The sequence below is a fragment of the Rhea pennata genome, chromosome 6, assembly GCF_028389875.1.
Source record: "Rhea pennata isolate bPtePen1 chromosome 6, bPtePen1.pri, whole genome shotgun sequence".
Lineage (NCBI taxonomy): Eukaryota > Metazoa > Chordata > Aves > Rheiformes > Rheidae > Rhea > Rhea pennata.
Genome location: NC_084668.1, coordinates 29504923 through 29531921, shown reverse-complemented (window position 1 = coordinate 29531921; position 26999 = coordinate 29504923). Strand labels below are relative to the sequence as shown.

The 26999-nt window shown below is 35.6% G+C and overlaps 1 protein-coding gene across 2 annotated transcripts in view; it reads right to left on the bottom strand.

Annotated features, from left to right (window-relative positions):
* COL3A1 (collagen type III alpha 1 chain) overlaps positions 1–26999 on the bottom strand; it is a 53838-nt gene that overhangs the window by 10999 nt on the left and 15840 nt on the right. Inside the window, exons 2-37 of one of the 2 annotated variants that reach the window (XM_062579341.1) lie at positions 26038–26249; positions 23789–23827; positions 23100–23216; positions 20261–20332; positions 16737–16802; positions 16049–16102; positions 15815–15868; positions 15013–15066; positions 14805–14858; positions 12950–13003; positions 12392–12436; positions 12139–12192; positions 11096–11140; positions 10354–10407; positions 9748–9846; positions 9579–9623; positions 9361–9459; positions 8511–8564; positions 8273–8380; positions 7008–7061; positions 6788–6886; positions 5753–5806; positions 5312–5410; positions 5083–5136; positions 4917–4970; positions 4325–4378; positions 3901–3954; positions 3633–3677; positions 3444–3542; positions 3232–3339; positions 2673–2726; positions 1610–1663; positions 1452–1505; positions 779–832; positions 235–342; positions 99–152 (exon numbers count right to left, since the gene is read on the bottom strand). In XM_062579341.1, the coding sequence (XP_062435325.1) occupies positions 99–152; positions 235–342; positions 779–832; positions 1452–1505; positions 1610–1663; positions 2673–2726; positions 3232–3339; positions 3444–3542; positions 3633–3677; positions 3901–3954; positions 4325–4378; positions 4917–4970; positions 5083–5136; positions 5312–5410; positions 5753–5806; positions 6788–6886; positions 7008–7061; positions 8273–8380; positions 8511–8564; positions 9361–9459; positions 9579–9623; positions 9748–9846; positions 10354–10407; positions 11096–11140; positions 12139–12192; positions 12392–12436; positions 12950–13003; positions 14805–14858; positions 15013–15066; positions 15815–15868; positions 16049–16102; positions 16737–16802; positions 20261–20332; positions 23100–23216; positions 23789–23827; positions 26038–26249 (2531 nt within the window). The remainder of the gene's footprint in view (positions 1–98; positions 153–234; positions 343–778; positions 833–1451; positions 1506–1609; positions 1664–2672; positions 2727–3231; positions 3340–3443; positions 3543–3632; positions 3678–3900; positions 3955–4324; positions 4379–4916; positions 4971–5082; positions 5137–5311; positions 5411–5752; positions 5807–6787; positions 6887–7007; positions 7062–8272; positions 8381–8510; positions 8565–9360; positions 9460–9578; positions 9624–9747; positions 9847–10353; positions 10408–11095; positions 11141–12138; positions 12193–12391; positions 12437–12949; positions 13004–14804; positions 14859–15012; positions 15067–15814; positions 15869–16048; positions 16103–16736; positions 16803–20260; positions 20333–23099; positions 23217–23788; positions 23828–26037; positions 26250–26999) is intronic. The other variant, XM_062579342.1, reaches the window with a different exon arrangement.

The following is a 26999-nucleotide window of genomic DNA, read 5'->3' as shown; positions in this document are numbered from 1 at the left end:
TAAAGTCACTGAAGCTCTTGTGCCTCATTCACAGCATGTTTGCTGTAATAAATAGAGCTATAGAAGACATCTACTAAGTTAAAGAAAGAGACACTCACAGGTCCTCCAGGAGATCCACGTTCTCCTTTTGTTCCTTGGGGACCAGGTGGACCCTATATGGAAGGAAGCAGATACAGTAATATGACTGAAGCAGTCTCTCTTCATCTGTAGCACTGAGGAACAGCAAATACTTACTGGTGCACCAGGACCACCTTGGGGACCTGCAGCTCCAGGGGGTCCAGCCTCTCCTCTTAGACCAGTTGGGCCTCTTTCTCCTTTCCCACCAGGTTCCCCATTTTGGCCCTGTAGAAAAATTAAAACACATAAAATACATAATTTATTAAAAGTCTGCTGAGATCATACTGCCATCCTTTAGTGTCCCTTATTGTGACTCAAAAATTGCAGACTATCCTTATGGTGAGAAAACCTATTCAGACACTCTTGTCATAGATACTTAACCGTAACATTAAATTTGAATGTAGTTGAACTCTATTGGTCTGCCAGCACGGGAAGGGAAGGGAAGAATAAAGAAATATTGCTGTATGTGTGACCAGGCACAGAAAGAAAGAGCAACAAATGTAGTGAATGTATGTAGTAAGAGTGTAAGGTAAATTGTGTTACAGCCAGTCTTTCTAAGATGGAGCTGAATTTAAGAGAAATGAAATACAACTGATAATCACATTTAATTGCCTTTAAGTATTCATACTCAAATGAATTAATTAAATGTATTAATACTTACAGGAGCTCCAGGAAAGCCAGCAGGTCCTGGGAGACCTTGTTCTCCTCGTTCACCCTATGGAAAACAATATGCCAATGATGGAAAATGTTAGAAAAACAACTTTCGCATATGAAGTTTGAGCACATTCTCCTGCATATAGCTGAAGTTTGTCATATCAGCCTCTGGAGGGAAAAAAAAGAACAGTTGCTCCTGAGCTCTATAAACTGTTCAGTAATTATTTATTTGACAATTATCTAGTGTGTGACAATCTGATCTCAATTACAGCTGTATAAAAAGGCTCAGTACAATCTGCAGTGTTCCCCATACGCAACTCAGATTGCTATTTTACCAGTTTGAAGTATAAATATAGCAGTATGGTATTTTTAAAAGTTTCCTTAACTATAAGACAGAAATGAAACAAACAGACATCCCTCTCCTCTGTTTGTGAACACCGGCTCCAGTTCTTGCCCTGAACTGCCACCCTAGCACACTGGTCCCTTTACAGCATTAAAAGCATTGATTTGCTGAAATTCTTAGCATCTGTAAATCCCAAGAGTCAACGGGAGCTGAATGTATTTTATCTTGAACTCAAGCTGCACATGTTCTTGTTAGGAACAATTTACACAACTGATGTCTGCGCCAGGCCAGAGGAGCTGTGGTAAGGTTATGACGGAACAGAAGTACTCTTACTTACAGGACCACCACGTGCACCCATTGGGCCTGGGGCGCCTGCTGGACCAGTCTCTCCCTGCAGGAAACACAAATGTTTACTACATGTTCTTTTTCTTCCAAGGGTACAGTCACCAACGTAACTGTTCAAAGCATCATACATCACTATAGAGGATACTTTACCTTATCTCCAGGTGGGCCAGCAGGACCAGGAGGGCCAATGGGACCTACATTACCCTACACAATTAAAAAATAACATATTTTGTATCAAAATCTGACAGTGTTAATTCATCTATTTGGTCAATTTAAACATGCTGCTAAAGATATTTAAGGGAAAGTACATCTACAATGCCACTGTGTTATTCCACTCTATATTTCAGATTGCTACTTTGAGATCTACTGTTTTGTGATGTGAGAGATCTCTGAATGATTTCTCATTATTTTTTCTCCATGCAAAGCTGACCCATAGCCACAAAGTCATTCATTGCTCTAACTTTCATACATACATACAATACATACATCTCTCTCACACACACACACATATATATCAAATATATAACATGCTTTGTATTTCTTCAGGATGGTTCAGTCATCTCTTGGCCAACTCCTTGATTTTCTTCTTGAGAATGTAATATGTATCTTATACTTTGAAACCCATTTTTTTATACTCCAAATCAAACAAGATGCTTTTTTTTTTATATTTGTTGTCCCTCATACCTTGTTAGATATATGTCTATATTTTAAGTATATATTTTATATGTAAATATTATATGTGTGTGTGTGTATATATATATATATATATATATATATATATATATAAAAATATATATAGTATGCTGTAGAAATATGCTGTATGGGATTCCTTATAAACATCATGTGTTTCTGTGCTCCACTACCTCCTCAGTCAACTGGATTAAGGAAGCTAGGAGCATTTTTCCTACTTTTATACTGGTGCTTTCTCGCCCAAACTCTTTCCCACTGTATTGTAGCATTCCACTTGCAAAATTTTATTTTATCTACCCAGCATTAAATCTATACCCAGACATAATCACAAAAACTAGTATTAAATCTGTTTTTGTTTACAAAACCAAATATGTACCCCCCCAGAATGAAATACAATGGGATTAGTACTTTACAGCACTTAGATAGATAGATATTTATTCACTATAAGTAAGTTTACTCATGTTGTAAATGTATACTACGTGAAGCTGATTCATGAATTGTGAAATCTTCAAGGACTACTCACTCTCTCTCCTCTTGCACCAGGAAGGCCATCAGCACCTTTGCCACCAGGTTCTCCCTATCAAGAATAAGACAAGGAAAGAATAAAAACAATGCAGCAGAAAGCATCCTAAGAGTATCACAATAGCTAGAGTTTATTACTGTGTTCACACAGATCTAAAATTGAGGATAACATTCTGCCCAGTATTCAGACACTGAATTCTTTGATGCAAAAAACTCAAATTAATTTGTAAAGATGTCTATACCACGGGCATGCAGTTTGTCATAAACTGCTATCATTGTTTATTAGCCTCTTTGGAACTGTTTTGATTTACCCCTCAAAAGATCTACCATAGTAAAGACATAGAATAGCATTTATATTCTGGTTTAATACATATTTTTTTGAACATATATAGTCCACATATCAGTGCTAAATCAATAATACTTCTGCACAATCAGCACCTCTGAAATCTGGCCAGAAAAGAACATGTAGCAAATGCAGTACATATTGTGGAAAGCTAAAACGGAGCATAAAATTAGCAGTGTGTGTCCATGCACCCATGTGTGTGCATGTGAATTGTTACCTTATCCCCTTTTGGTCCAGGACTTCCAGAAGCTCCTCTTTCTCCTGGCATTCCTTGTAGGCCAGGGAGTCCTGGGCCTCCAGAAGCTCCAGGAGGTCCAGGGGGGCCCTAAAGAGGACAAAAATTATTTAAAAACTTCCCTCCAAAAAGCAGAATGTGAACCTGAATGCTGCACATGATAATAGGAATGTATGCAAGTCTGTTGTTGGTACCTTGGCACCTTCTGAGCCAGCAGGACCTGGCCCACCTCTTGCTCCTGGAGGTCCCGGAGGACCCTGTGCACCACGTTCACCTGGAATACCATTTTCACCCTGCAATAGCAAAACATGTTACTCTTTGTTCTCAAAAGCTTTCAGTTTGTTAATTCATCTGTATATTTATAGAAATGTTGTATAAATTACCTTAGGGCCTGGGAATCCAGGTCCTCCAATTTCACCTTTTGGCCCCTGTTTATGAGAAAATAAACGTAATTCATCTATGCACTTCACATCATAATAAAACTGCACTGTGGTTGGCACCCTGTTTCTCTCATCTCTTATCCCTTAAAGTAGAATTGTCTGCTCTACAGAGTACTGATTGCTGTCTGAATCTGGAAAGACAGTCTGGGAATAACTATCTTCCATGTGCTTTTCTTCTCTTTTTCCAGTGTAGAAAAGACATACTACTTACTGGTTCTCCAGGCTTTCCATTCTCTCCAGCTGGTCCTGGTCCACCAGGCAATCCCTAGATGAAGGAACAGTACCATCTTGTAAAAGTCTATGACATATGGATATATATGCATTGTCCTAACCAGCAAACTTTTTTTTTGACATATAGAGATGTGTATCTAATTCAATCATCTAATCCTTACAATGGAGAAGACTCTAATTTGATAGCCAGAGGTTTATGTGACATAATCCACCGAGCCAACCCTCTTATTTGTGATTATAAAATACTAGGCAATCAATTTTGTCAGTTGGTTAAAATGTCTGTCTTTCTTACATCAAAATACAACAACATGGGTCCTAATCAGATATTTAGATGTCTTCTTTCTTTTTTTCATTAGTTCGCTTTAAAAAAAGTCAGAAAGCAGTAAACAACAAACATAGAGCACCTGGAGGCCGGGTGAACCTGATGGTCCTGGTTCTCCTCTCTCCCCAGATGCACCCTAGGAGGAGACAAAAGAAAAAAAAAACAAAAACAAAAAACCATTTGACAGCATTTGAACGTATTAACACTTTCCATCACCTCTACTTTAAATCTCCTTATCTCAAATGGAAGATAACATTGCACAGTTCTAAATCCTAATGTATCGTGGTGTATTGGTATGTGCTCTTTTCACTCTAACCATTAGATATAATTCAGCTTAGATGTTTATCTCACAGGAATACTTGACACTAGTCTGAACTGCTAGCTCTGACAGAGCTGAAAGAAAGCACTGTATATCTTAATATGAAAATCTGTAAATTGACATTTAATTTCAACTTACACCAGGTATATCTGCCTCAGTTTTCTCATAACAAAAGTAGTGAGTATTTATTTATTATTTATTTATTAAAAAATGAGGAAGAAGAGCTCTACTATTTCTGTCCGAGTAAAAAGAGATTTCCATATTTCAGAAAAAATATTTTTTCCACAAAATTCATAGGTGATAGATCAGCTGGGAAATAAATGATGATTGAATCTTACTAGAGTCTTGCACTTACAGGAGGTCCAGGAGGACCCGGGAGTCCAACATCTCCGTTCTTGCCAGCAGGACCCTATAAAAAGTCAAAATTACATTGTAGTTATATGTTGATATCATTTTTATGCAACTGACCAAAAAAGGATATTCTGCAATACTACTGAAAAGAAATGATTAATGAAACTTACAGGTGTCCCAGGTGGTCCACTAGGGCCTCTTTCTCCATTCTTGCCTGGTGCACCCTTACGAAAGAGAGGGATCATATTTAAAACACTTGTTCTAGTCAGGACACAGTAATTCAAAGCTGCAGCACCAGATTGTTCCACTGTAGAGTTACATCAACTTATTTTAAAAGTTGATCAAACAAACAACTGTTTGTTGTGATAAGCACAGAAGAAATGGAGAAATCATACTAACCTCATTTCCCTTAGGGCCAGGGAAACCCATTACACCTGGTTGACCACGTGGGCCTGCTGGGCCAGGTGGACCAGTACGGCCAGATTCTCCCTGATGACCCTGGGATAAACAGAAAAGAAGACATAGCATCCATTAGGCGAAATACATGAATATTCATGACTCAGTGAGCTAAGGCACGGTCAGGCTAGCAAAACTTCCATTCAGAACGTGTGTGTTTTGAATTTCATCTAAGCTCTTCTGTATACTCGATTTCAAATAATATTAAATGACAAGATTTACACAATGCTATTAGCATGAGAAAGCACATAAAATGCTTTGGTAATTAAAATAGAAAAAAGAGACAATGAATCTGACTGTGATAACATGATGTCATGCAGATGCTGTGGGACCAGGTAAGGTCAATAGGAGGACAGGGATAAAGCATTTGCACTGTGTACATACTGGAGGGCCAGGTTTCCCATCACTTCCGGGGCTTCCTGGAATTCCAGGCAAACCCTGCAATTGAAGGAAAAAAAATATTATTATTGTTCATTTTAAAATGCGTATTATTAGGTCACTATATATAAAAATATAAATATAAATATTTTAATTATATGCCTAGTTTTAAGCTCTTCAATAAAATCCTCCTATTTGAGGGAAAAAGTAGAGAAAGCTAACAAATTCATTTGCTATGTGTTCTTTTCTTTCTCTTAGATAATCAAGGCGTCAGACATTAACCAATACACAAAAACTCTATTGTTTTATTATTTGGGAAGACAATTCATTACAGATGGCAAAATCAGGAATGAAAATTTTCACTGTCCTTCTAGTTAAGAACAACACATATGTTAATAACATATTTTTAGTAACTTGTTTTATATTCTTTATGTTTTTAAAATGTGATTATTTTTGTTACATTTAAAAATTTATTCATTTTCATTGCCAATAAAATCTTGTTTAGCTCCCCAAAGCCTGCGTTCAGAATCAGTAACTGCTAACTTTCAGATTTAGATGTGTTTGTTGTCAGCATTTGCTAATTCTTTGTATACCTCACAAAACATTATTACGTTCTATACCTGTTATACCATAGATTATTTCTGAAAATTTCTGAATACCTTTTATGAAAATCTGTAGCCAATCAACATATTTGCATTATAAAAAATAAAATTTGCTAAAATATAAATAGACTATAGGGAAGATAATTCAATGATAATTCGCATTATAGCCATATTCTCATGATAGTGCATGGCATATTAGGAGAACTGTGGAACATGTTCAGCTCCATATAAACTTTCTACATCTACCTGTGACAGATGTTCTCTGAATGCTCCATGCCACTGCATGTTTATTCATTACACTATGAACATATGGACTTTATTTAAAGGAGGCAATACTGTCACTAGAAAATTTTTTAAATTAGATTTATCTGATGTATTAGCTCAGATCAGGAATCTCTAACAGTATTTGTCAGATTTTCTCAGAGAAATTCTGTCTTACTCTCATTCCTGGAAGACCTGGGCCTCCATCTTGTCCACGCTCTCCTGGAGCTCCACCTGGACCAGGAGGACCTGGGCTACCACGTTCACCTGCAGGACCCTAAAAAACAGACATTGAAATTCACAGCATGTAAATAGGCGTCATATTGAACTTGAAATTGTCCATTCAAATTAACATGGATTTCACAGAAGTTTGGATGTTATTAGAGGAAGACTCATACCTTTTCACCTGGAAGTCCATTGCTACCCGGTAAGCCACGGAAACCAGGGGAGCCCTGACAAATAAAATAACAAAATAAGGATTATAGGAAATATGCCGTAGGTAATGGCAACTATTTACCTTTAGACATATTACTAGGAGAATTAATGGAAGAAATACATGAAAATGAGATTTCACTTTGGTAAGAAAGTCTAAAGATTTTTTTTTCTTTTTAGATATAACCCTCCTATTGAAATCATAAGTAGTCCTTCATTTTATTTCAACAGGCACAGCATTAGCTACTTTATTCATAAGTAGTTTTAAAATTCATACCAAAAATAAAACAAAAAATTAAGTCTTGAAGAATTTTCTTCTAATCTAATTCAATACTGAAAATAGGTACATTGTATTAATAATTATATTTACTATCTTCATTGCTAAGTAGAAATTTTAATAATAAAATTTAATTTGCAGCTAATTTATATTTTTAACATGATTTATTTGTTCACTGTGCACCTCCGCTTTCCTAATAGCTTCTAAAAATACTGAAACCAATTATTACAATAGGAGTTATAAATAAGTCAGTTCAATTTCATTTGGTCTAGATGAGAACAGAAAATTAAAATTTGTATGATGTTATTGCTATTTATCTTATTCAACAAATCAATTAAAAAATTCCTTTGTGAAAACACACTTTGCAAAGTTATTGATTCTACCATCTAAAAACCAGTTGACAACAAAAACATTATTGACATATAAGACCTCTTGCCAAAATCACCATTATTGTATTTAAAATGTATTGACAATAAACATACATTCATATAAAGACAAATCTTGAATGTACAGGAATTTTATTTTCATAATTCAATTCTTCAGAGCTGAAATTTTGTGATTATTCATTTTTTGCTCTTTGTATTATTTAATTGAAAGAAAGTACTTCTGAAAGCTGTATATAAATTAAAAAAAATTTTTTTGATCTCCTTTGTAGATCTCACATTACATGATTCCTTTTCAGCTCAAAGCTTTACATATGAGAACCAGTTATTTAAGATCACTGCTTCCGCACTAACAAAAAATGAAATTATTTCAGTCTGAGGCAGAACCAAGCTGTGCATTTCAGATTAGGAACTAATTTGGAATTTTCCCAAGTTGACTGAAGTAGTTTCACATTTGTCCAAACCACATATAGAGCCAATTTTTCCTTAAACTACTTTGAAGACTAGATTTTGATATCTCCTTATTAATTCAAAATGTATCTATTGTGCAGCATCCGCTATAGTGGCTTACCCTTTCTCCAGGTGTACCAGGGACACCATTCTGGCCTGGTTCACCATTTGCACCTCTTTTGCCTTCTTCACCAGGAGGTCCAGGAGCACCTGGGATGCCATTTTCACCCTAGCAACAACAGCAATCACAACACAAGTGAAGTTAGAAGTCTTCAAAACTCCTGGTTTTGTATGAGGGAATGACTGAAGATTCAGGCTTCCTGGGAAGGAGTATCTGAATACATTCTAAAATCACTTACACGCTCTCCTTTTGGGCCTGGATCTCCTTTTGCACCGTTCTTACCAGGTTCTCCCTAAACAAGAGAAAAATCACACTAAAATTATGGATTGCATTAAGATATTATTCTAGAGTTATTAGAAAGTGCTCTTATATTAACAAATAGATACAATATCTTTCAAAGTATTAATTTGTTTTTATTGTTTTACTCTCTGCAACAGGATTAGCAGACTTTAGTTGATCCTGGATGTGGAATGTATGAGGCTCTTTAAAAATACAGTCTAGAAAAGAAAGGATGAGATCTTAAACACGACTACATCAACTGAGTAAAACTTTAAGTGGTTTTTGAGTAGTTTCAGAAATCAATGTGACTTTTACTTGAAGTCACTGAGTGTTTCTCTAAGAGCGAACTTCATGTGGTGTAAAGCTGTCAGGAGAGAGTATACTGGGGTAAATGGCAGTATAACAATATGTACAACTATCATTATCTGTAGGGGGCTATAAACTAAGGCCCATAGGAATTTATAAATTTAATTAGGTGAAACTGGGATTTTAAAATGACAGATTCTGTTCAGGACAGCCATTTTAGACAAGTTATTTTGTTGTGTTGTTCTGATTTAGTAGGTAACAGAGGAAAGCAAATAAATCTTACCATAGTTACATATTACCAAAATACATATCAAAATACAAAATAACGTATGAAAGATAAGTATGTTATATATTTATGGAAATAATTACATATCATTATTATAAAATAATTTATTAGAGCATCTCAAATGAACAGGCAGATTCAATGGTGTTTTTTAATGCTATCAGAACTTCTTCTGATATATCTCTTTGTATGACCAGTGTAATGAATATTAGTGACTCACCAGAGAACCTTTTGCCCCAGGACTTCCACTTGTACCTGGAGGACCAGGAAGACCACGGCCTCCTGGCAAACCAGGAGCACCAGGAATACCAGAAGGTCCCTGCAGAGAACCAAAAGGCACTAAGATGAACAGAGCATGGCATTGATGGATTCTGCTTGGTCAGAATAGTAACCCTAACCCGCAGTGTAGGAAAAGACAGTGATACAAAAGGTACCCACCATTTCACCCTTGTTGCCAGGGCTTCCAACTCTTCCAGGAGGACCCTGAAAAATAAAGGAATAAATAATTAATGCTGTTAACCTAATGTCCTTAAACCAAAGGATTCATAGGGCTTTGTGAAGAGCAGCTGGCAAGGGATCTCCAAGTTCTCAAGTGATGTTTACGCACCTGAGGCCCAGGAGGCCCAGCATGACCTTGAGGACCAGGTTCCCCTCTCTCTCCAGGAGTACCACTAGCTCCCGCAGGACCAGGAGGTCCAGCTTCACCCTATAGAAAAATAGTGTAAGGAGAAAATTAATGCATTTCAATCTTGTCTCCAATGCAAACAGCATTAGCTTGTTAGCTTCATTGCTGCTTCCTCTCTTGGGGCATCTTTGAATGGTTCAGGAAAAGGGCTGCTACTACAATCATCTGAATGCAAGAATCAGATAGAGCATGGCTTGCATAACACTGAGGTATGTTTTATTAATGCATGCCAGAGAGCACATGCTGCATATTTCCTCTAATTGCTGAAAGTTCAGTCAAGCTCCTCCTGTAAGGTGACATAAAGCATGGGTTCTACCACTTAATTGTGTTTTGGGGTGGGTACTCATAGTGTGATTAAGATAGGCTTTGTCTCATGCTGCATAGGAAGATACATCATTTCTAGCCTTGCAAACACTGCAATAGCAGCCAGAAAAGAAGACTGCACCTAGTTAAGATGTATAGCAACATAAACTGGCTAACTAGAGAAAGGAGCAAATCCTATATTAGAACATATCTTTAGCTGGATACCTTAAAACCTGGAGAGCCTGGAAATCCTGCAGTTCCAGGGGGACCTGGGGGACCCTTAAAAAGTGAAGGAAATACTATTAATGCAAGAGGTAAAAGCCATATGGAATTAATCTTAAGTTTAAAAAAGTCTGATTATGAGATTTTTCTCTGAATAAGGAAGCACCTGGCAAAATGGCAAATATAAATCATGCTGTAGAAGATGAAGTTTGGCTAGTCTTAAAATATCACACCTGCAAGTTAGTTACCCTGACTTTTATGTGTTTGGTTCAATTTCTGTGTTTTAAATTTTAAAAACATGAAAAACATCATTAAAGAGATAAAGTTATGAAAAATGGTCAAAATTTGATTTTAATTATAAAAAAAGAAAAGGAAGCCAATATAGCTGTTACACAGACACATGGACACACTCATGTTTCTGGGCACGTGGAAAATGAAAACTTTTGCCCATCTCAGGTGCTTGATAAGTCCATTCAAAACTTGATCTGTGTAGACAATAGCCACTTTCTTCATCAGTAAGTTCTCTGAGAATGATTTAGTTTTGCATTTATGTGTTTTCTGATTTACAGTGTTAAAACTGTCTTATTTTCAAAGTGCAATTCAAGTATCTTAACCAACATACTGTTATGAAATATAGTTCAATAAAATGCTTATTCCTAAACTAAAGCATGTCAAGTCTCAGGTTTGCTGGCACTACAGAACACCAGCTAGAAATAAATAGTCAAACAATAGTAAGTCTTCTTACAGGTGGGCCAGCTGCTCCTGGAGATCCATCTTTGCCGTGGGCACCCTATGGGAAGAACACAAGTTGCTGATACAAAGCACTCTCCTTGGACACTTTAATGCCCCTGACTCACAAATCATGTTTCTGAATCTGTACATTCCCATTTACTTTGCTAGGACCCAGAGATTCTTGAACTGTGAAACTCTAAAATAATAATTAACTAAATATTACTGAAGGAATGTCCATGACCTTACATGACTTGCACTCTAATGATGAAACAGCATGACGTAATAACATATTCATATCAGATTTCTTAAGTAAATAATGGTTACAAAACAACACCTGTGAGATCAGTTCCTAAGGTTTAATATATAAGATCCAAATAGATGCCATATATTTCAGAATAAGTTATAATTCACATGAAAACTAAAATTTCACTCCAAGAACCTAATAGTGTCCTGATTCAAATCCTGTTGCCTGTCTTGCAAACATGTCAGATCAAGAGGTCAGCTACTCCGGGTACAGAGTGCTTGTATAAACAAGTTGCTGGTTATTTTAAGTTAGCTGCGCTTTGTTGATTGTGTTGGAAGCTAAGAAATATAACTTCCTTCAGAGCATAGAATATACCTCCTAATCTCCATCAACACATAATTTAATTTTCTCCTTCAAATTAGTTTAGAAGTTGTATTTTTACTATCTTTGCCTTTTCCTTTCTGCACTTTGCTTCCATTCCTTCTCCTATTCCTCTCACATGAATCTAAGCTTTTGCTGAAACCTTGAACTTTCCCTCAAAGTATAACGCATTCATGCAAAAAGAAATAGAGAATAAAATGGTGAACAACCTGTGAAATTAAAACAGGCGTGTCATGTGCTACTTACTGCCGTTTTTAATTGGGGCTGATAAGTTTTCACATGTGATTTTACAGACGATATACTGTTTTTTAATCCTTTGCATTGTCTTACAACTGTTCTAGGACATAAATTCCCTGAGACAGAGAATTCTCAACATATTGATACAAAATACATGCTGTTTTTTGATTATAACAACAGTTGCAGTTACTTACAGGGCCACCAGGATTCCCAGGTCTTCCTCTTTCACCAGCTGGACCTCTTGGTCCCTACAAAACACAAGAAAACTGATCTGTAGTGTGGCTTCCTAAATAAATATGGTTTAGTAAAGAGATATTGTTCTTATGTGTATAGGTCAGTATTGTTAAATGCTTGTGGTGGAGTAATTAAAAGAAAGATGAGTAAGTCTGTTAACAGGAAAGTACCATTGGCACTTCCATTTAAATACTGCCGGAAACATATATTTACCGGTTGGCCTGGTGATCCATTTGCGCCAGGGAGTCCAGTTTCACCCTGTCATGTAAAGAAAAAACCAAACAATGCAGAATTAACTTTGCAGAGAAGATTTTTTGGTTTATTTGTGGGGATGAGCTGTAGAAACAAAATAGCCCAGGTCTTTGCCACTTTATGTCTGCTGCTGAGTGTACTCAGTGTGTACTGAGGTCAGTAAGGTCTGAGAAATCTGAAGATATGCCAGAACAAAATGTTTAAATTGAAAAACATCAGAAAGACTTTCTATTCTTTGGTATATAGTCTTTTTCTATTACGCAATAAAGTCAAATGATCAAGGCATGTTCTTTCATTGTAAAATCTCATATTTGTTGCAGCTAGTAAATAAGGATGAGATACAGTTCTCAGTTTAATTCCTTTGGAGCTATCGATCCTTTGTATGAAATGTGCAATTAATTTCTTCAGTGCTTGAGAGATTTTTGTAATAGCCTAATACACCAGGCATAGCTATATAACAAACAATTGAGGGTCTAATTCTATCTTCTACAAAGATTATACTATTGATAGTTATTTTACCTTTGGACCAGGAGCACCAGCGTCACCTTTTGCACCATCTTTTCCATCAAAACCCTACGGGAAGCAAAAAATACATCTATGAATACAATTTATCTTACGCTCTAGAAAACTTGATTCCCCATGACCAAACATTAAAGTACATTATTTCTTCTTCTTATCTTGAATCTGAAGGATTATAAATACTTTTAAACTGTAGGAAGACAGTTTATGTGTTCCTATAGAATTGCAGAAGGAAATCAAGATTGTTTAACAAAGTGTTAAACAGGAATAAAATAGTGTAACAGAAGAGGATTGTGTGCTTTGGTTAAACTGTGAGCTCCTGTTTACACTGCTGAGAATTCAGTATCAGGAATTTCAGCTTCAGTTTTCTAGCTCTGATCTAAAATTTATGCAGCGAGGAAATTTTAAGCACTATTGACTATCTCTAATTATAAAAATGTTTTTGATATATACCTAATGCAAATTCTCATTGTTTCATTAGTATGACACGTGTAAGCTGAGTGCTCAGAATAGGCCTTAGAAAAAAAGCTTTTCTAGAATCTTAAATAACTTTATAGCTATGTTTAATTTTTATTTTTGAAGGATAAATAATAGAAATAGTGATTTTAGAGTACCTGGTCTAGCTCTGGTTAACTTTTACATACATTTACTTTCTTTTCCATTATATCATAAAATTAGGAAACAATAATTTGAAAAGAAACATACTTAGTATAAATCAGATGTTTATAAAATGGCAATTAACTTAAATCAAGTTTGCATACTTATCAGTAATGTTTCTACACTATAATGCTTAATTCTTCCAATATTATAATTGTTTTTAAAATAATTATGTTTAGACTGTATATTATCTTACACTTTATAAAATTTATTTAAAAAAATGCTGTTACCATGGATTAGATAGTTGGCTGACATTCACTGGTTTCTTTCTGTTGACTTTAGTGAAGCAGCATAAATTTCTACTGAAGGTCTGTCGCTTCTGTTCTTTTTTATTTACTATTAAATTAATTTTTAACAATAACAATTATATTTTATTAAATGCTATATTAACACATAAAATTATAACAATATCATATTTATATTTTTAATACCCCCAAAATTTCACTTAGATTGGGACCTTATGCTGGATGCTGTACAAATGGAGAAAACACATTCTTTTTCCTCAGAATTTTATAATTTAGGTAGTACCTTTGCTCTTGCATAATTTTTCAGTAGGCAGCATGTTGATGACCTTTTAATCAGCATGTAACACATTCAATCATCATTACTCAAAATGAGACTTGAAATCCTATTATACTTGCTTGAAATCATATTAAATGAACGTGAGGGGGAATTTCTTCCTTGTGAGAGTGACAGAGCACTGGCACAGGTTGCCCAGAGAGGTTGTGGCGTCTCCTCCTCTGGAGATACTCAGGCTCGCCTGGACACAGCCCTGTCTAACATGCTCTAGGTGACCCTGCTGAGCAGGGAGGTTGGACTAGATGATTTCCAGAGGTCCCTTCCAACCTTACTGATTCTATGATTCTATGATATTTTTAAAAATGAGTGCTACTAGCTAGTCAAATACTTTTCCAAAGAAAATGCTGACTCCTCAATCTCTCCTTGTCTGCTAGTTAAGACTGGATGCTTTTCTGGAAGGCATGCTTTAATCCAGTGTATGGGGCTCTACAATTGAGCTAACAGATGAAATTCAACAGTTTATGCTATGGGAGGTCAGACCACATAGTCTAGAAATTGACCTTTAATTTTATGATTCAATCTATTTAGCTGGGGACTGATAAAAAAAAAAAAGCACAAGAGTGCAGCACCGTAATTCAAGTGGAGTGACAGATTCTGTCACAGTCTTATCAATACTTACTCTTTGACCCTTCATTCCAGGCATTCCAGGCATTCCAGGGTGTCCCTTGTGACCCTAAATATGCAAATATAGAAAGGTGCATAAATAACACAAACACTGAATAAAGGGCACAAACCAAAGTACATTACATGTCATGTTCACTTGATTAACTTAGACTCGGAAAACAAAACCTTTCATCAGATCATTGCTACTGGGGGTGTTTTCATACCGGTAATCCAGGAATTCCTCGATCGCCATTTCTACCTGGTCTTCCTGGTTCTCCCTGTGGAAAGAAAGTAAATTTTCTGACAGTTTGTGGCAAAGACAAAATCAAGGTGAGCTGGAATAAGTAGGTGAAACCTCCACAACCAGACAATGAGGAAAATTATATCAGAGTAAAAACAATTTCACTACATGAAACTACTTTTGAAAAACATTTGTCACAATTTATTAACTCTATTTTTAATAAGATTTTTATAACATCTAATATATTTCAAGTCAATCTTTAGAAAGAGATAAGAACGTCACAGAAAACTGTTTTTTCATGGCAAAACACTCAAAATAGACAGAGAGTTAAGCTGATTGCCTCTCCCTGTACTATACCTCTCCAGGACTCCCGGTTGTTACTCAAAAAATGATTTTAATAAACAAAGTTTCAGAGCAAGACTTGAAAGGAGCAGATAGCCACCACTACTATCTGCTTACCTTTATAATCACAAATTCATTTTATACCAGATCAAAAGAGCATATTTAATGCTTAGGTTTTCTTTTTTTAAATTTTGTTTTTAATTAAAACAATTTTTTATTGTTTTAATTAAATTGCCTACTAAAATTTAAGCTTTTTTAGAATGGACATCTACACCTAGTTTAAACCAAATCCATTTCTTTTATGGTCATTTTGCCAAATCTAGAAACCAGGAGACATTAAAAACTCCTAAGTTGAGCAGCATCAATTCAATCTGCTATTTTATAATTTAACCAACTTTCACTCTTCTCATTCATTATCACTGGCTGAAGAGTAGTGAACTTACATCTTTTCCTGGTGGACCAGCTGGGCCTATCAGTCCAGGAGGGCCTGGAGGTCCCTTTAGAAAAATAATAATTTTTAAGTTTCTTGAACTTTTTACAAATTAAAAATGTATTAGGTGTTACAAAGTATCAAAACATTCGACACACACAGTAGAAAACAGACAGGATGAACTGTAAAATTCATGCCTGAAAAAACAGGTCTTTGACATATATAATGATATGTAACATATACATACAGAAGGGCCTGGTTGTCCTGGTTCTCCAGGGGAGCCTTGGTATCCATTAGCACCCTGTTATGCAGAAAGAAACAGCTAATATATAAGGCATTCCATGCATCATTCTGTTGGTGCTACCATATTTTATAATGATTTCATAATCATAAAGAAAAAATCATTCACAACTGTCACCAAATGACCAAAAGAAGGTGAAATTGTCAGAATCAAGCAAGATACACCTCTATGAAAGAAAGAATAAAACTGCTTCTCTAAAAGGGGATGTACATTAAAATACTCAAACCCTTTTTGTGCTCATAGAAGGTGTACTAGGATTTCCAGTTTCCTTTACCAACTTTCCTTTACCATTTTTTGTATGAATAAACATTTAGGAACTTTATCAGAAGATCACAAACAGCAGTACATTTTAAGGATCTCTAAAGGCAAAATTCAACCTCAGCAGATATCCCATGGAATGTAAGTTCAGGACAAGGACATGTACTTAAATAAGTTCAGCATACGGCCATAAGTCATTAATTCTTGGTGGTACATAGATAGTACAGCCCAAGAACAGAACATGACATTTAATTATACAATTCTTGGTCACAATATCTATATTTTTCAGTTGAAAATGTGCTTACTATTTATGAGAAAGAAAGGGAGAAGCTCATATAAAGAAATGACACTTAGGAAAAGAATTAATTTTACTTACAGGTGGACCTGCATGACCAGGGGGGCCAGGTGGGCCACTGGGGCCAGGGGGTCCTGGAAAGCCACTCTATATTGTAGATTAAAAAAATAGTCACTATATCAATGTAGTATATATATGAAGCTTAATACAACTGCAATAGTCATCAGGAGCTGTGAAATACAATTTTCAATATAAATGCTTATTAGTACAGAGAAAAATCCTCAATGACACACATATGTAAAAAGACGAAAGAGCATATATACATTGCTACATACACTGTCTAGTATTTACAGTCCCTTCAGAAAATAGATTACTGGGTTTCTTTCTGTAGTAGTATACAGCTCTAGCTATCCTACTCCAAAAGGAAACTTTTTCAAAGCTGCAATTTTTCTTTTTGGTCACTGTTACACTCCTCTAGACCTCCAAAAAGTTACTTACAGCTTAGCTCTTCAGCTAGCTAAACTGACGGAACAGATATCTGGTACTCTTAAATTGTTAAGCAGAGTAAATGAGGTTCTGTTTCCTTACCATGGAACTGAGCTCCATTACCCTAGCCTTCCGCCCTCAATGGTGTAGTTAAAGTGTGCTAGTAAGCCTGCATGCTGGTTTACTAATGCCAGATGTTGTTTTCTAAAACTAAAAAATTTCTCATCTGCATTTAGGAGTTACATTACGTATACATGTACAAACCATTAGAAGAACATAGGAGGAGAAGTGATTTTTTTGGCTGCCTGTAGCCATAATATTTTCTCCTTTAAGAGAAAGATACATATTGGCAACATATCCTGTAAGCAGTTTACGACTTTAGACTTCTTAGGACTTACAGGTATACTGAATTAAGGCCATATTTCTGTTAATAATCAGCAGGGCATGTGTTTTTGCCAATGAGCTCGTTTTCTGAAGTTGTACAATACTAAGCCATAAAAAATAAATACTGTCTGGACTAACCAAAGGACTTAGAGGATGAAACCTCATTATACATATGGAAAAATTCAAATCAGTATAACTGCTCATAATTTAGCTGGTAAAAATGGAATAAAATATAATTAAGGAAATTCTAAATTTTGGAAAAATGCTAGTATTTCAACCTCTAGTAGCAAAAACCTCAAAAGCATTTGATACTGCAAAACAGAAAATATTGGAAAATTAGCCCAATGGTTTGTTGCAGCTACTTGTGGTTCTTTAAAAAATAATTTTATTAATTTAAACTCTTTATGGATTTGATACTGCCAAAACAATTGAAGACATGAGCTATGTGAGAAACACTCTATGTGCTGCAGGACAGGCAATATTGGGAATCATATGTTTCATGGATATTGCCATATGGTGTCAGAATTTGTCATATACTACAGATGTTACATTGAGTGAATTTTCATAATATAAGGTTAATTGTTGAGCAAAGCTGTACTAATGTAGGTAGTATACACATACTATGTTAATACTATTTCATAGACTTTTGTCAAAAAGATAGAATCACTGTAATAGTTGCTATTTTCGAAGTCAGAAAGTACAGAAAGAGGCAGAGTAGTTAGTAGATTATTAGAACTCATTTGGTACAAATCAAATCCGGATTGAACATGGATTGGACTTGTCAACTCAACAATTGCAATCAGTTGATTAAACATATGGCTAAACAAACACGACATTATTTTTTTCAAGGTGCACACTGAGGAGGTAAATTCATAGTTAGGAATGGCATTTGCTTGCTGTCAGTGTCTCCAGACTGTAAACAAACGAGCATACTTTAGTTAGAATATGCACATTGGTAGAAAGAGAAAAAGCCAAGATGTGAAAGTAATAACAGTAAATGAAGAGAAATTGAGATATGAAGTTCAAAACCAGTGTACATGGAGTAAGAAAGCCACTGTAATGGAGAAATGTGCAACTAATGAAACATGGTAACAACCCATGGAAAATTTTGGGGTTGGTCATGCTATAGCTGACTTTTTTTTTTTTTTTTATTACTCTTCCAAATTATTTCAGTTTTGGGTATTTATTTAAATTAACAAGAAGAATCTATATAATATTAATGATAAATGCTCATTACTTCTAGCAAGTTTAGACACATCTATTCTGTTACTTAGTTTGGATTCATGTATTGCATGATGCAATATAAAAGAAATACGATATGAAAATATATAGCCAATTCTCGTTGAAATCATTCTACGGTGCCCAATTAATTAACCAAAGCACAATGATCAGAACACAAGAAATCACTAAGCATGTCAGAGAAAAATGCCAGAATAGAGAGGAGCAACCATGTTTGTCACACTGAAAAGGTATCACTGTTATCTGCCTGGTTCCGGACATCTGATATTAAGATGCCAGTAGCAAAATGCAGATGTTATGGTAAGCTGCGGGCAAAAACTGTGAGGAGCTGAAAAATGAATAAACGAACAAATGAGTAACAAAATGAATGGCTGAATGAGACCAATGCATGAATGACCATATTAACAAATGAATGAGGTAGAAATAAATGACTGATAATAATGAACTTGAGAAATGGAGAAAATAATGAACTATAGTTCAGCAAAAACAATCGTCATGATTAAATACGCCATAAGATGATCTTATGGACTCCAGAAAAATAATGTTTGCTTGCAACTAACTTCATATATTGCAACACATGATGCCCACACCTTGTTATGCAGTTTGAGATTAGAAATCAAAATTATACTTAATGAAGCAGCACCCAATCTCAAATGATAGTAATTCACCACATCCATTACCTAGCAAATTTCCTGAATCAAGAAAGACACTTCTATTATCAGTATGATATCACTACTGCAAGAGCACTCTATGTCATTGGTGGTGATTGTCTATAAATTCTAGTGCCTAGAAGAAAAATCATGAGGTGCACATTTACATTTATTTTATAGAGGAAGCATAGCTCGTACATAACTGTTTAGGACAATCCATGTTTTGCCTCACTAAAAAGCCTGTGAAAAGCTTGTACCAGGCATATCAGGTAAATACAGCATCCTTAGTAAACAGTCTGAATAGCTGTGGGTATAATAATAATTTAAAGACGGAAAACCTTTGGCTGCATCTAGGATAAAAAGAAGGGGTTTACTCACTTGTTATCAGGCAAATTTGAGTTGTGGAAGTGTAAACAAGTACGGAATCATCATATCATACTGAGGAAAGACAGAATGCAGCTAAATGAATAAAAGAAAATTAGAGATGGTGCAAGAGGTAAAAATGTGGAGGAGAGAGAAGCAATTATTAGAAGAATATAAAAGCAAGTAAGTGAGGAGGGTATGCAAGGGAGAAAGATACAAATGAAGAAGTAGCACAAGAGAGAGATTGGGAAGAAGGTGAGAAAAGAAAGGGGGAGAGAAAAAGACAACATCCACAGTTACTTTCTCGAATGATATTGCCAAGTAAATTGCTGCCTCACATCACATTCCACTTGCAAGCAACAATTAAATTAAAAATTAATGTATTAAATTCAAATCAGGATACAAACAGACATCCAAGGTATAATCTATAAGCAGAAAAATTGTTTTTTTTAAAAAAGAAAGAGGAAAAGACTATCATCTTACAATGGGCTGAGGGTAACCAATACCAGCTGAACCGGCCTTCACATCATAGGAGTCATACTGTGGAGAAAAACTCTGTAACAGAAATAGAGAGAGAAAAAAAAAGAAAAAAAAAGGTGTTTGCTTTTTATTTCTAAGTCCTTTGTTACTTTGGTAAGACAAATGTATGGAAATAACCCATTTACATACACTGAGTACACTTTTTAAACTTTCAAATACTGTTTTAGCTGCCATAGCTCAAAATCATCTCTGAGAGAAATCCAGACAATATTTTTATTTTGTGATGGTGGTAATGTGAGTTACCTATAGTGCATGCATTCACTTTTTGTGCTGACAGCTGGGCCTCAGCTGAGCTAACGAACTACCAGTTCTCTTCTCTTTCTTGTTTGACTCTTTTTAAGCTTTTCTCCCGATTTACTTTATCAACCTGGACTTAGTTGTCTCTCAAAAAAGTTGAAATATTTTTCTTTTGGGCCGATGGTCTAAGCAATGAAACAATTTGTTAATTCTTGATTTCTTCCACCTGTGGCTAATGAATGTCTCATTTCAGAGCATTTTGTACCAGAAAACCTCTTACCTACATGTATGTGCATCCTTACATGAGTTAAAAGTAAGTTTTTCTACTTTGTAACTAGGAACATACACATCTATCATTTTCTATTTCTTTCCTTTTCTCCTTTCCCATTGACTATATCACTCTAGATAAATTTAAAATAATCATGACTTTTGAGCCCCAGCAGACAAGCTTCATTGCTTATGACAAATCATTTTGAAATCAGTAAAAATTCTGTCCAAAACATGAAGAGAAAATATGTCCTATGGGACTCTGTGACAGTAGAGAGCATTTCTGATATTCTCTTTTACATAAAATACTTCTTAAAAAAAAAAAAAATTTGGAGTCAGCCAGGAGTCAGGAAACTCCTAATTTAGCCTTGCAATTGATATATAATAATTCTGTTAGGCAGATGTTAGGGAAAGGAGTTGAATTCATTAATGCATTATCGCAGTTTAAACATCTTTGGCATGTATGTGGTTGAGCAGAAAAGCTTAAATCTATACAGTGTTCTGTGTGATAATGCAGACTACTTGGCACCCAGCTCCTTCATTGGCTAGGCACAAGAAGAATGCTACACTATCAGCCATGTTGTCAGGATTCAATAGCATAAGTTCAATAGAGCACTGGAGTAGGTGAATAATTCAGCTTATATTCCTTGCTTATATCTTCATCTGCCAATGCAAAATACTAGCTCTTTTGATATATTATTATGATGCACATTGAGACTGGTTAGTGACGTAATGGTACAACTCCCAGAAGCTCAGTCTTCGGTAGCAATCACCCAAGAACTAAACAAAAACAAGGCATCTTTTCTCAGTTTTTGGCTTAACTGGAAGTGGGACAAATTTTAATACTTCTATGCTAAAACAATAACATTTGAAAAGCTAGACTTGCTCAATTTCACATGAGACTGAACGTGATCTCTTAAACCACCAACTTTTACTCAACTCTCTTAACTAAATTAACTGCACTGTATCTTCAGTTACTAATTTCCATGATATAGCATGAACCATTTATAGAATAAGAAAGAACACTGCCACACATAGAAAACATTAAGATGAAGAACATGTTTTCCTTAATTATACTAAATTGCTAAGCAAAACTACCAAGGTTGGTTGTGCCTAAAAATCATGGGCCATATCCCTAGATGTCCAAAGTTGGACTAACACAAAATTTTAGGCTTCTAAATCTGAAGCTGCAATATTAAAATCGCCTCTTCACTAGCCAACTAATCATGGAGGCATCTATGCTGCATAGGTGTTATAGGGTTTTACATGAAGTGTTCCATAGGTAGCTGACACTTCTGCTCTTTTTCTTAACCAGAACCCTGGCAGTATTTTGGAGAGAGAGAGAGAGGAGATGGTGAACAGCTTGGTGCTTATCTTATACCTATGTACTGCCAGGAAAAAGAGTATATGTATTCTTCTGCTTATATCCTCTTCTGGGATTCAGCCTAAGACCCAGAACTGCCTAACTTATTGAGCTCTCTGTAAAATGTAGTGATAGTCAAAGCTTTTGCATAGCATAAAAGGCCTATTTATATTTAGCCAGTGATCACAGAAATTGGCAAAGAAGTGGGAGATCCAGGTTCAAATCCTTTACCTGTGTGAAGGAATTCAAACCTATATTGTAGACATCCTAGAATGACAACCCAGCCACCCCTTTAGTCAGAACTCATGAGCTCCCTTGCTGATGCTGCACAGCTGTTTAGAAGAGAATTCAAGATTCAGTGGGGCAGAAACAAAATACAAGAAGCAGCACGATAAATAGCACTCACACAGCATTTGTCTACAGGCAGACCTGAGTTTCAGTCCAAGTCTTCTAGAATGTTTCTTTATAAATAGGATTGGATAAAATATAGAAATGGAAGAGTTCCCTAACCATTAAGCTTGAATGGACATAGTTCCTCCTGCACAGATTTCTTCTGGTCAGATTACTTCTGAGTAACATGAAGTCTTACCAGTTCTGGCCCCCAAAATTTTAAGAAATAAGATGAGACAGAGATTTAATTGCACTTCAACCAAACCTTATAAAATCCACCCCCTTCCATATTATCAACTGCATTTTTCAAAGGCACAAATGGGACATGCCATTGAAAGCAAAATGTGTGAGGAGGTACAAAGATTAGGTTCTTTACTGCCTTGTGGCACTGTGAGTATCAGCCCACGGGAGTCTAATCTTCGTGCTTCCTGAAAAGGCAGGGTATCCACTGAGTATTGTACTTCTCAATATTGTTTTGCATGCTTATGAGCAACAATACAGTAGCTTAACATAACAATTACTTACACCTCCACTTACGCCGGAACAGGACTGACAGACCCCTGGGGGACCAGGAGCTCCAGGACTTCCTGGCTGTCCAGGAGGGCCAGGGGCACCATTTCTGCCTGGAATACCAGGAGAACCCTGCAAAGATACAAATAAAACAAATACAGACATTGTCACTTGCTTCTAAGTGCAAGTACATGGGGGACAAATCCTTTACTTTGTAACAAATTATGAAAGACTGATAGGGAACTTTCTCCATTAGACATAACTAAGGTCACACCTCAACAATTCGAGAAAGACAAAGAGAGTAGACAAAATTCATACAATGAAACACTTACTTGCTGCTTGAGCCTTATTCCAGCTGATATTGGATCAAGTACACTATTAATATTAACTTTTTTCAGCAAAATCAATTGCTGAAATCAACACTTTTAATGAAGTCCATACAATTTTTTTTCTACTAGGAAGAAATATAATTAAAAAGGAAACAAATGTAATACAGTTTGGACTAAATTTTTCTGTCTATTTTTCACAGTTTTATTGAGGCTATAGAGCTTACTCCAGAATAACTACATTGTACAGTCTGCAGACAGTACAGATATCAGTGAAAGCTGGATATCTCAGCAGGTTGAATAGAATATATAGCACTGTATGACTTGGCTCTGGATTCTGTTAGTTTTCTTGGGAAAAAAAAAAGAAGTTGCACTTACAGGATCTCCCTTTGGACCTTGGACAACAGTTGGAGTAGACTACAAAAAAAAAAAAAAAAAAGAAAAAGTAGCTAAATTAAGAAAGAAAATCAAAACAAAAAGCAAACTGAAGATAAATATATAAGAGGAAAACACAGTTAAACATTGGAATACAGTTTTAAGAAATTAATTCCATTTATTCTCACTTCAGTATTTCAAAAAATTGGAGTTTTGTGGTATATTTTTGTCAGTCTTTCATTTGCATTTTCGTGGTGCATCCTTAGTGTTATATACCTACTGTAGGCAAAAACCTGGAATTAATGAAATCAGTAGAGCTTCACCATTAACTACAATGGGGACAGGTGTACACTGTGAAAATCTATAAGGAACAGGTCTGTTTTACCCTTCTCAGTCAATTAACAAATACATTTAATAAGTGAAGTAATGGAGTTTAAGTTTCACTTTTCAAACTTAATTCCCCCAATTTATTTACTCTTTAATGAATAATGCAATTATAAGTTACTATCTAGATTCTCAATTAATAGTTCAGAACAGCATTTTACGAATTCAACTATTAAAGATAGCAAAGGATATTCAGCTGAAAGATCTTGGATCTTTCAACATGGAATTTCACTGTACATCATCCAAAGTCAGCAGCTGAGCTTCCACAGGGCTGACCAAACCTATATATAACAAAGATAGGCTGGAGGAAGTATTCCACATCCTTTACTATCAGGAACTGGAGAACTGATTAAATAGGGTTTCATCCTAATTGAAGTTTTTAACTTCAATCTTAAAATAAGAACCTTTTGGTTGTTAGAAGCTTAAAAAAAAAAAAAAAGGCTTTACTGGTAAGAATGTTTGCAACTCTTGGAGGCAATAAGAGAGGAACTCATGCTTAAATCTCCTGTATGCTTATCTGTGCCACTCATTCGTCTTCGTGCAAACTCTTCAATGAAGTAACTCAGGCAGTTCTGGAAGCACCACAGTTGCACTGGCATTGTGGGACTGATACTAGGTCAGTACTGTATGCCAGACATTTTCTCCCTACATTTTGTGTATATACATCTCTCGCTTCTCTTTTACACACATGCAGTGTCTCCTTTTTTTCAGGCATGCACGCCTGCACATGCACAGATCACTGTTTGTATTATTGCTCTGTAATTCTTACTCCTACTGAAAATGAAGATATTGAAATACTGTGAGAAAGCTCATTCTTTGGATTTTTTTTTTTTTTTTTTTTTTTTTTTTTAATACAGCCCAAACTTGGAAGCAATGACAATCTCAGGAGGCTATTTTAATTAAGAATCTTCAGTATCCCTAAGGAAATCCATATACTCCAACAGAATCTCATGGACCTTAAAGTAGGATGAAATGTTCAGGTAACCTCAGTATTTCTATAATGTAAACTTCAGTACAGCTAGCTCAAGCCCTGAAGCAGTTTAGGTGGTGGAGCCTGGCATGCACTAATATTCTTTATTTCTGAGGTTAAGTTGCTGCAACTGCTTTTAGACAACGCTGACATCTAAAAACAAGATAATGACAAATTGCAGCTGTAGGGTGTGAATCATCTTTCCTTCACTGTGCATTAAGTCAGTAATCACTTCACAAAAGGAAATATACTGTACAATGATGTAGAATTGAGACGATCAGAAAAGCAGACTCATTTCATGCTGTGAAAATTGTCTGATTTGCTTTACCTCTTTGTTAGTATTGGTTTCATGGATATAGATTAAGCATGAGTTCAGCAAATTAGCTGCTTGCATAATGCCTATGCTGCTTCTTAAATTGAAATATGTAATAGCTAATTATTACCTTCTATCCCTTTTTACTATTTATCTCAAATGGGTCTGTGCTGGTTTTCTAAGTAAAATTGGACAGAAGCACTCTTTGAAAGCTTTTTGTCCCGGGACTTCTTGCCTTCAGGTTGCATAAATCAAAGAAGTAACTGGTACCTTATCAGATCTGGTACCAATTCTCTGATAGAATACAGAAGCACAGAGATATAAGGGGGAGAGCTGCGATAATTATGTTCTATGAATTTAACAAAAAAGATTTTTGAAGCTTGATTAAAATTTTAGTTCAAGTTCAGTGAACGTTCTTTTATTATTATTATTATTTTATTTGGCATAATTTTCCCTCCCTAAACATTTACCTGAAGCCAGAAAATGAAAAACACAATTGAGAGTATATAAATGAAAATTAATTGAAATTAACAGGGATCAAGAAGAATGCAACTCTAAAGAAACAGGTATCAAGCAGGTACTTACTCTAGTAGGTTGTGGTGTTGTTTGTGGACAAACTGGACAACACTCTCCAAAGGGAATCTCTGGGTTGGGACAGTCTAACTCTTGATCATCACAGATGATGTCATCACAGAGAACAGATCCGGAGTCACACACACAAATCTGGCATGGCTCTGGTTTCCAAACATCCCTGTCAGCATAAACCTGGCCAAGATGGGTACATGTTTCTACGGCAACTGGAAAGAAAGACAAAATAATGTTCAATAATACTTGAAATGGATTTTCCAAACAAAGATGCTTAAAATGAAAGCTCTTGGACAGCGTGTTTTGTTTTCTACCACAATACAGCTTGTCTGTGTGAAGTAAAAGACTAAATATTTCTCTTCAAACACTGGGAGGATCTGCTATATCAATTCCAGAGCCCGCTCTGGATCTGTATGAGATTCCTGTAGACATCAATGGAAACCTCTTGGAGCTGATCCAAAGCACACTGAAATCTGTGGTAATCCTCTGTCTAGAGTAATTTCCATGTAGGGCAGAGTTACTGTATAATTAATAATTGAATTCTCTGCTGCAGATGGAAAGCAAACATGTCCAAACTCTCAAACAAACGTGTCATTGGCACCCGTATGCCAACATGACATATGGTTAAGCAGGCTATCCTGCATGAACTTTTGTTGCCAGCATCTTGTATTAGTAGACAGAATGAAGTGTTTTCAAAATATTTTTGAAAGCTGACATACGGGATAAGTATAAAAGAACATTCATATTAATCACCCAAATGATTTACAATAAATATGTCACCTGAACTGGTCATATGTTACACATGTCTGTATTTTCAGAAAAATGTCATTCATCCATAATATTCATGGCATTGTGAATTCCTTCCAAGCTATTCCAGTAATCAAATTTGTCGCAGATAATGAATTTGAAGAGGATGTTGAAGAACAGCTTCAAATATTGAACTTTGGGGTCATATTTTCTTT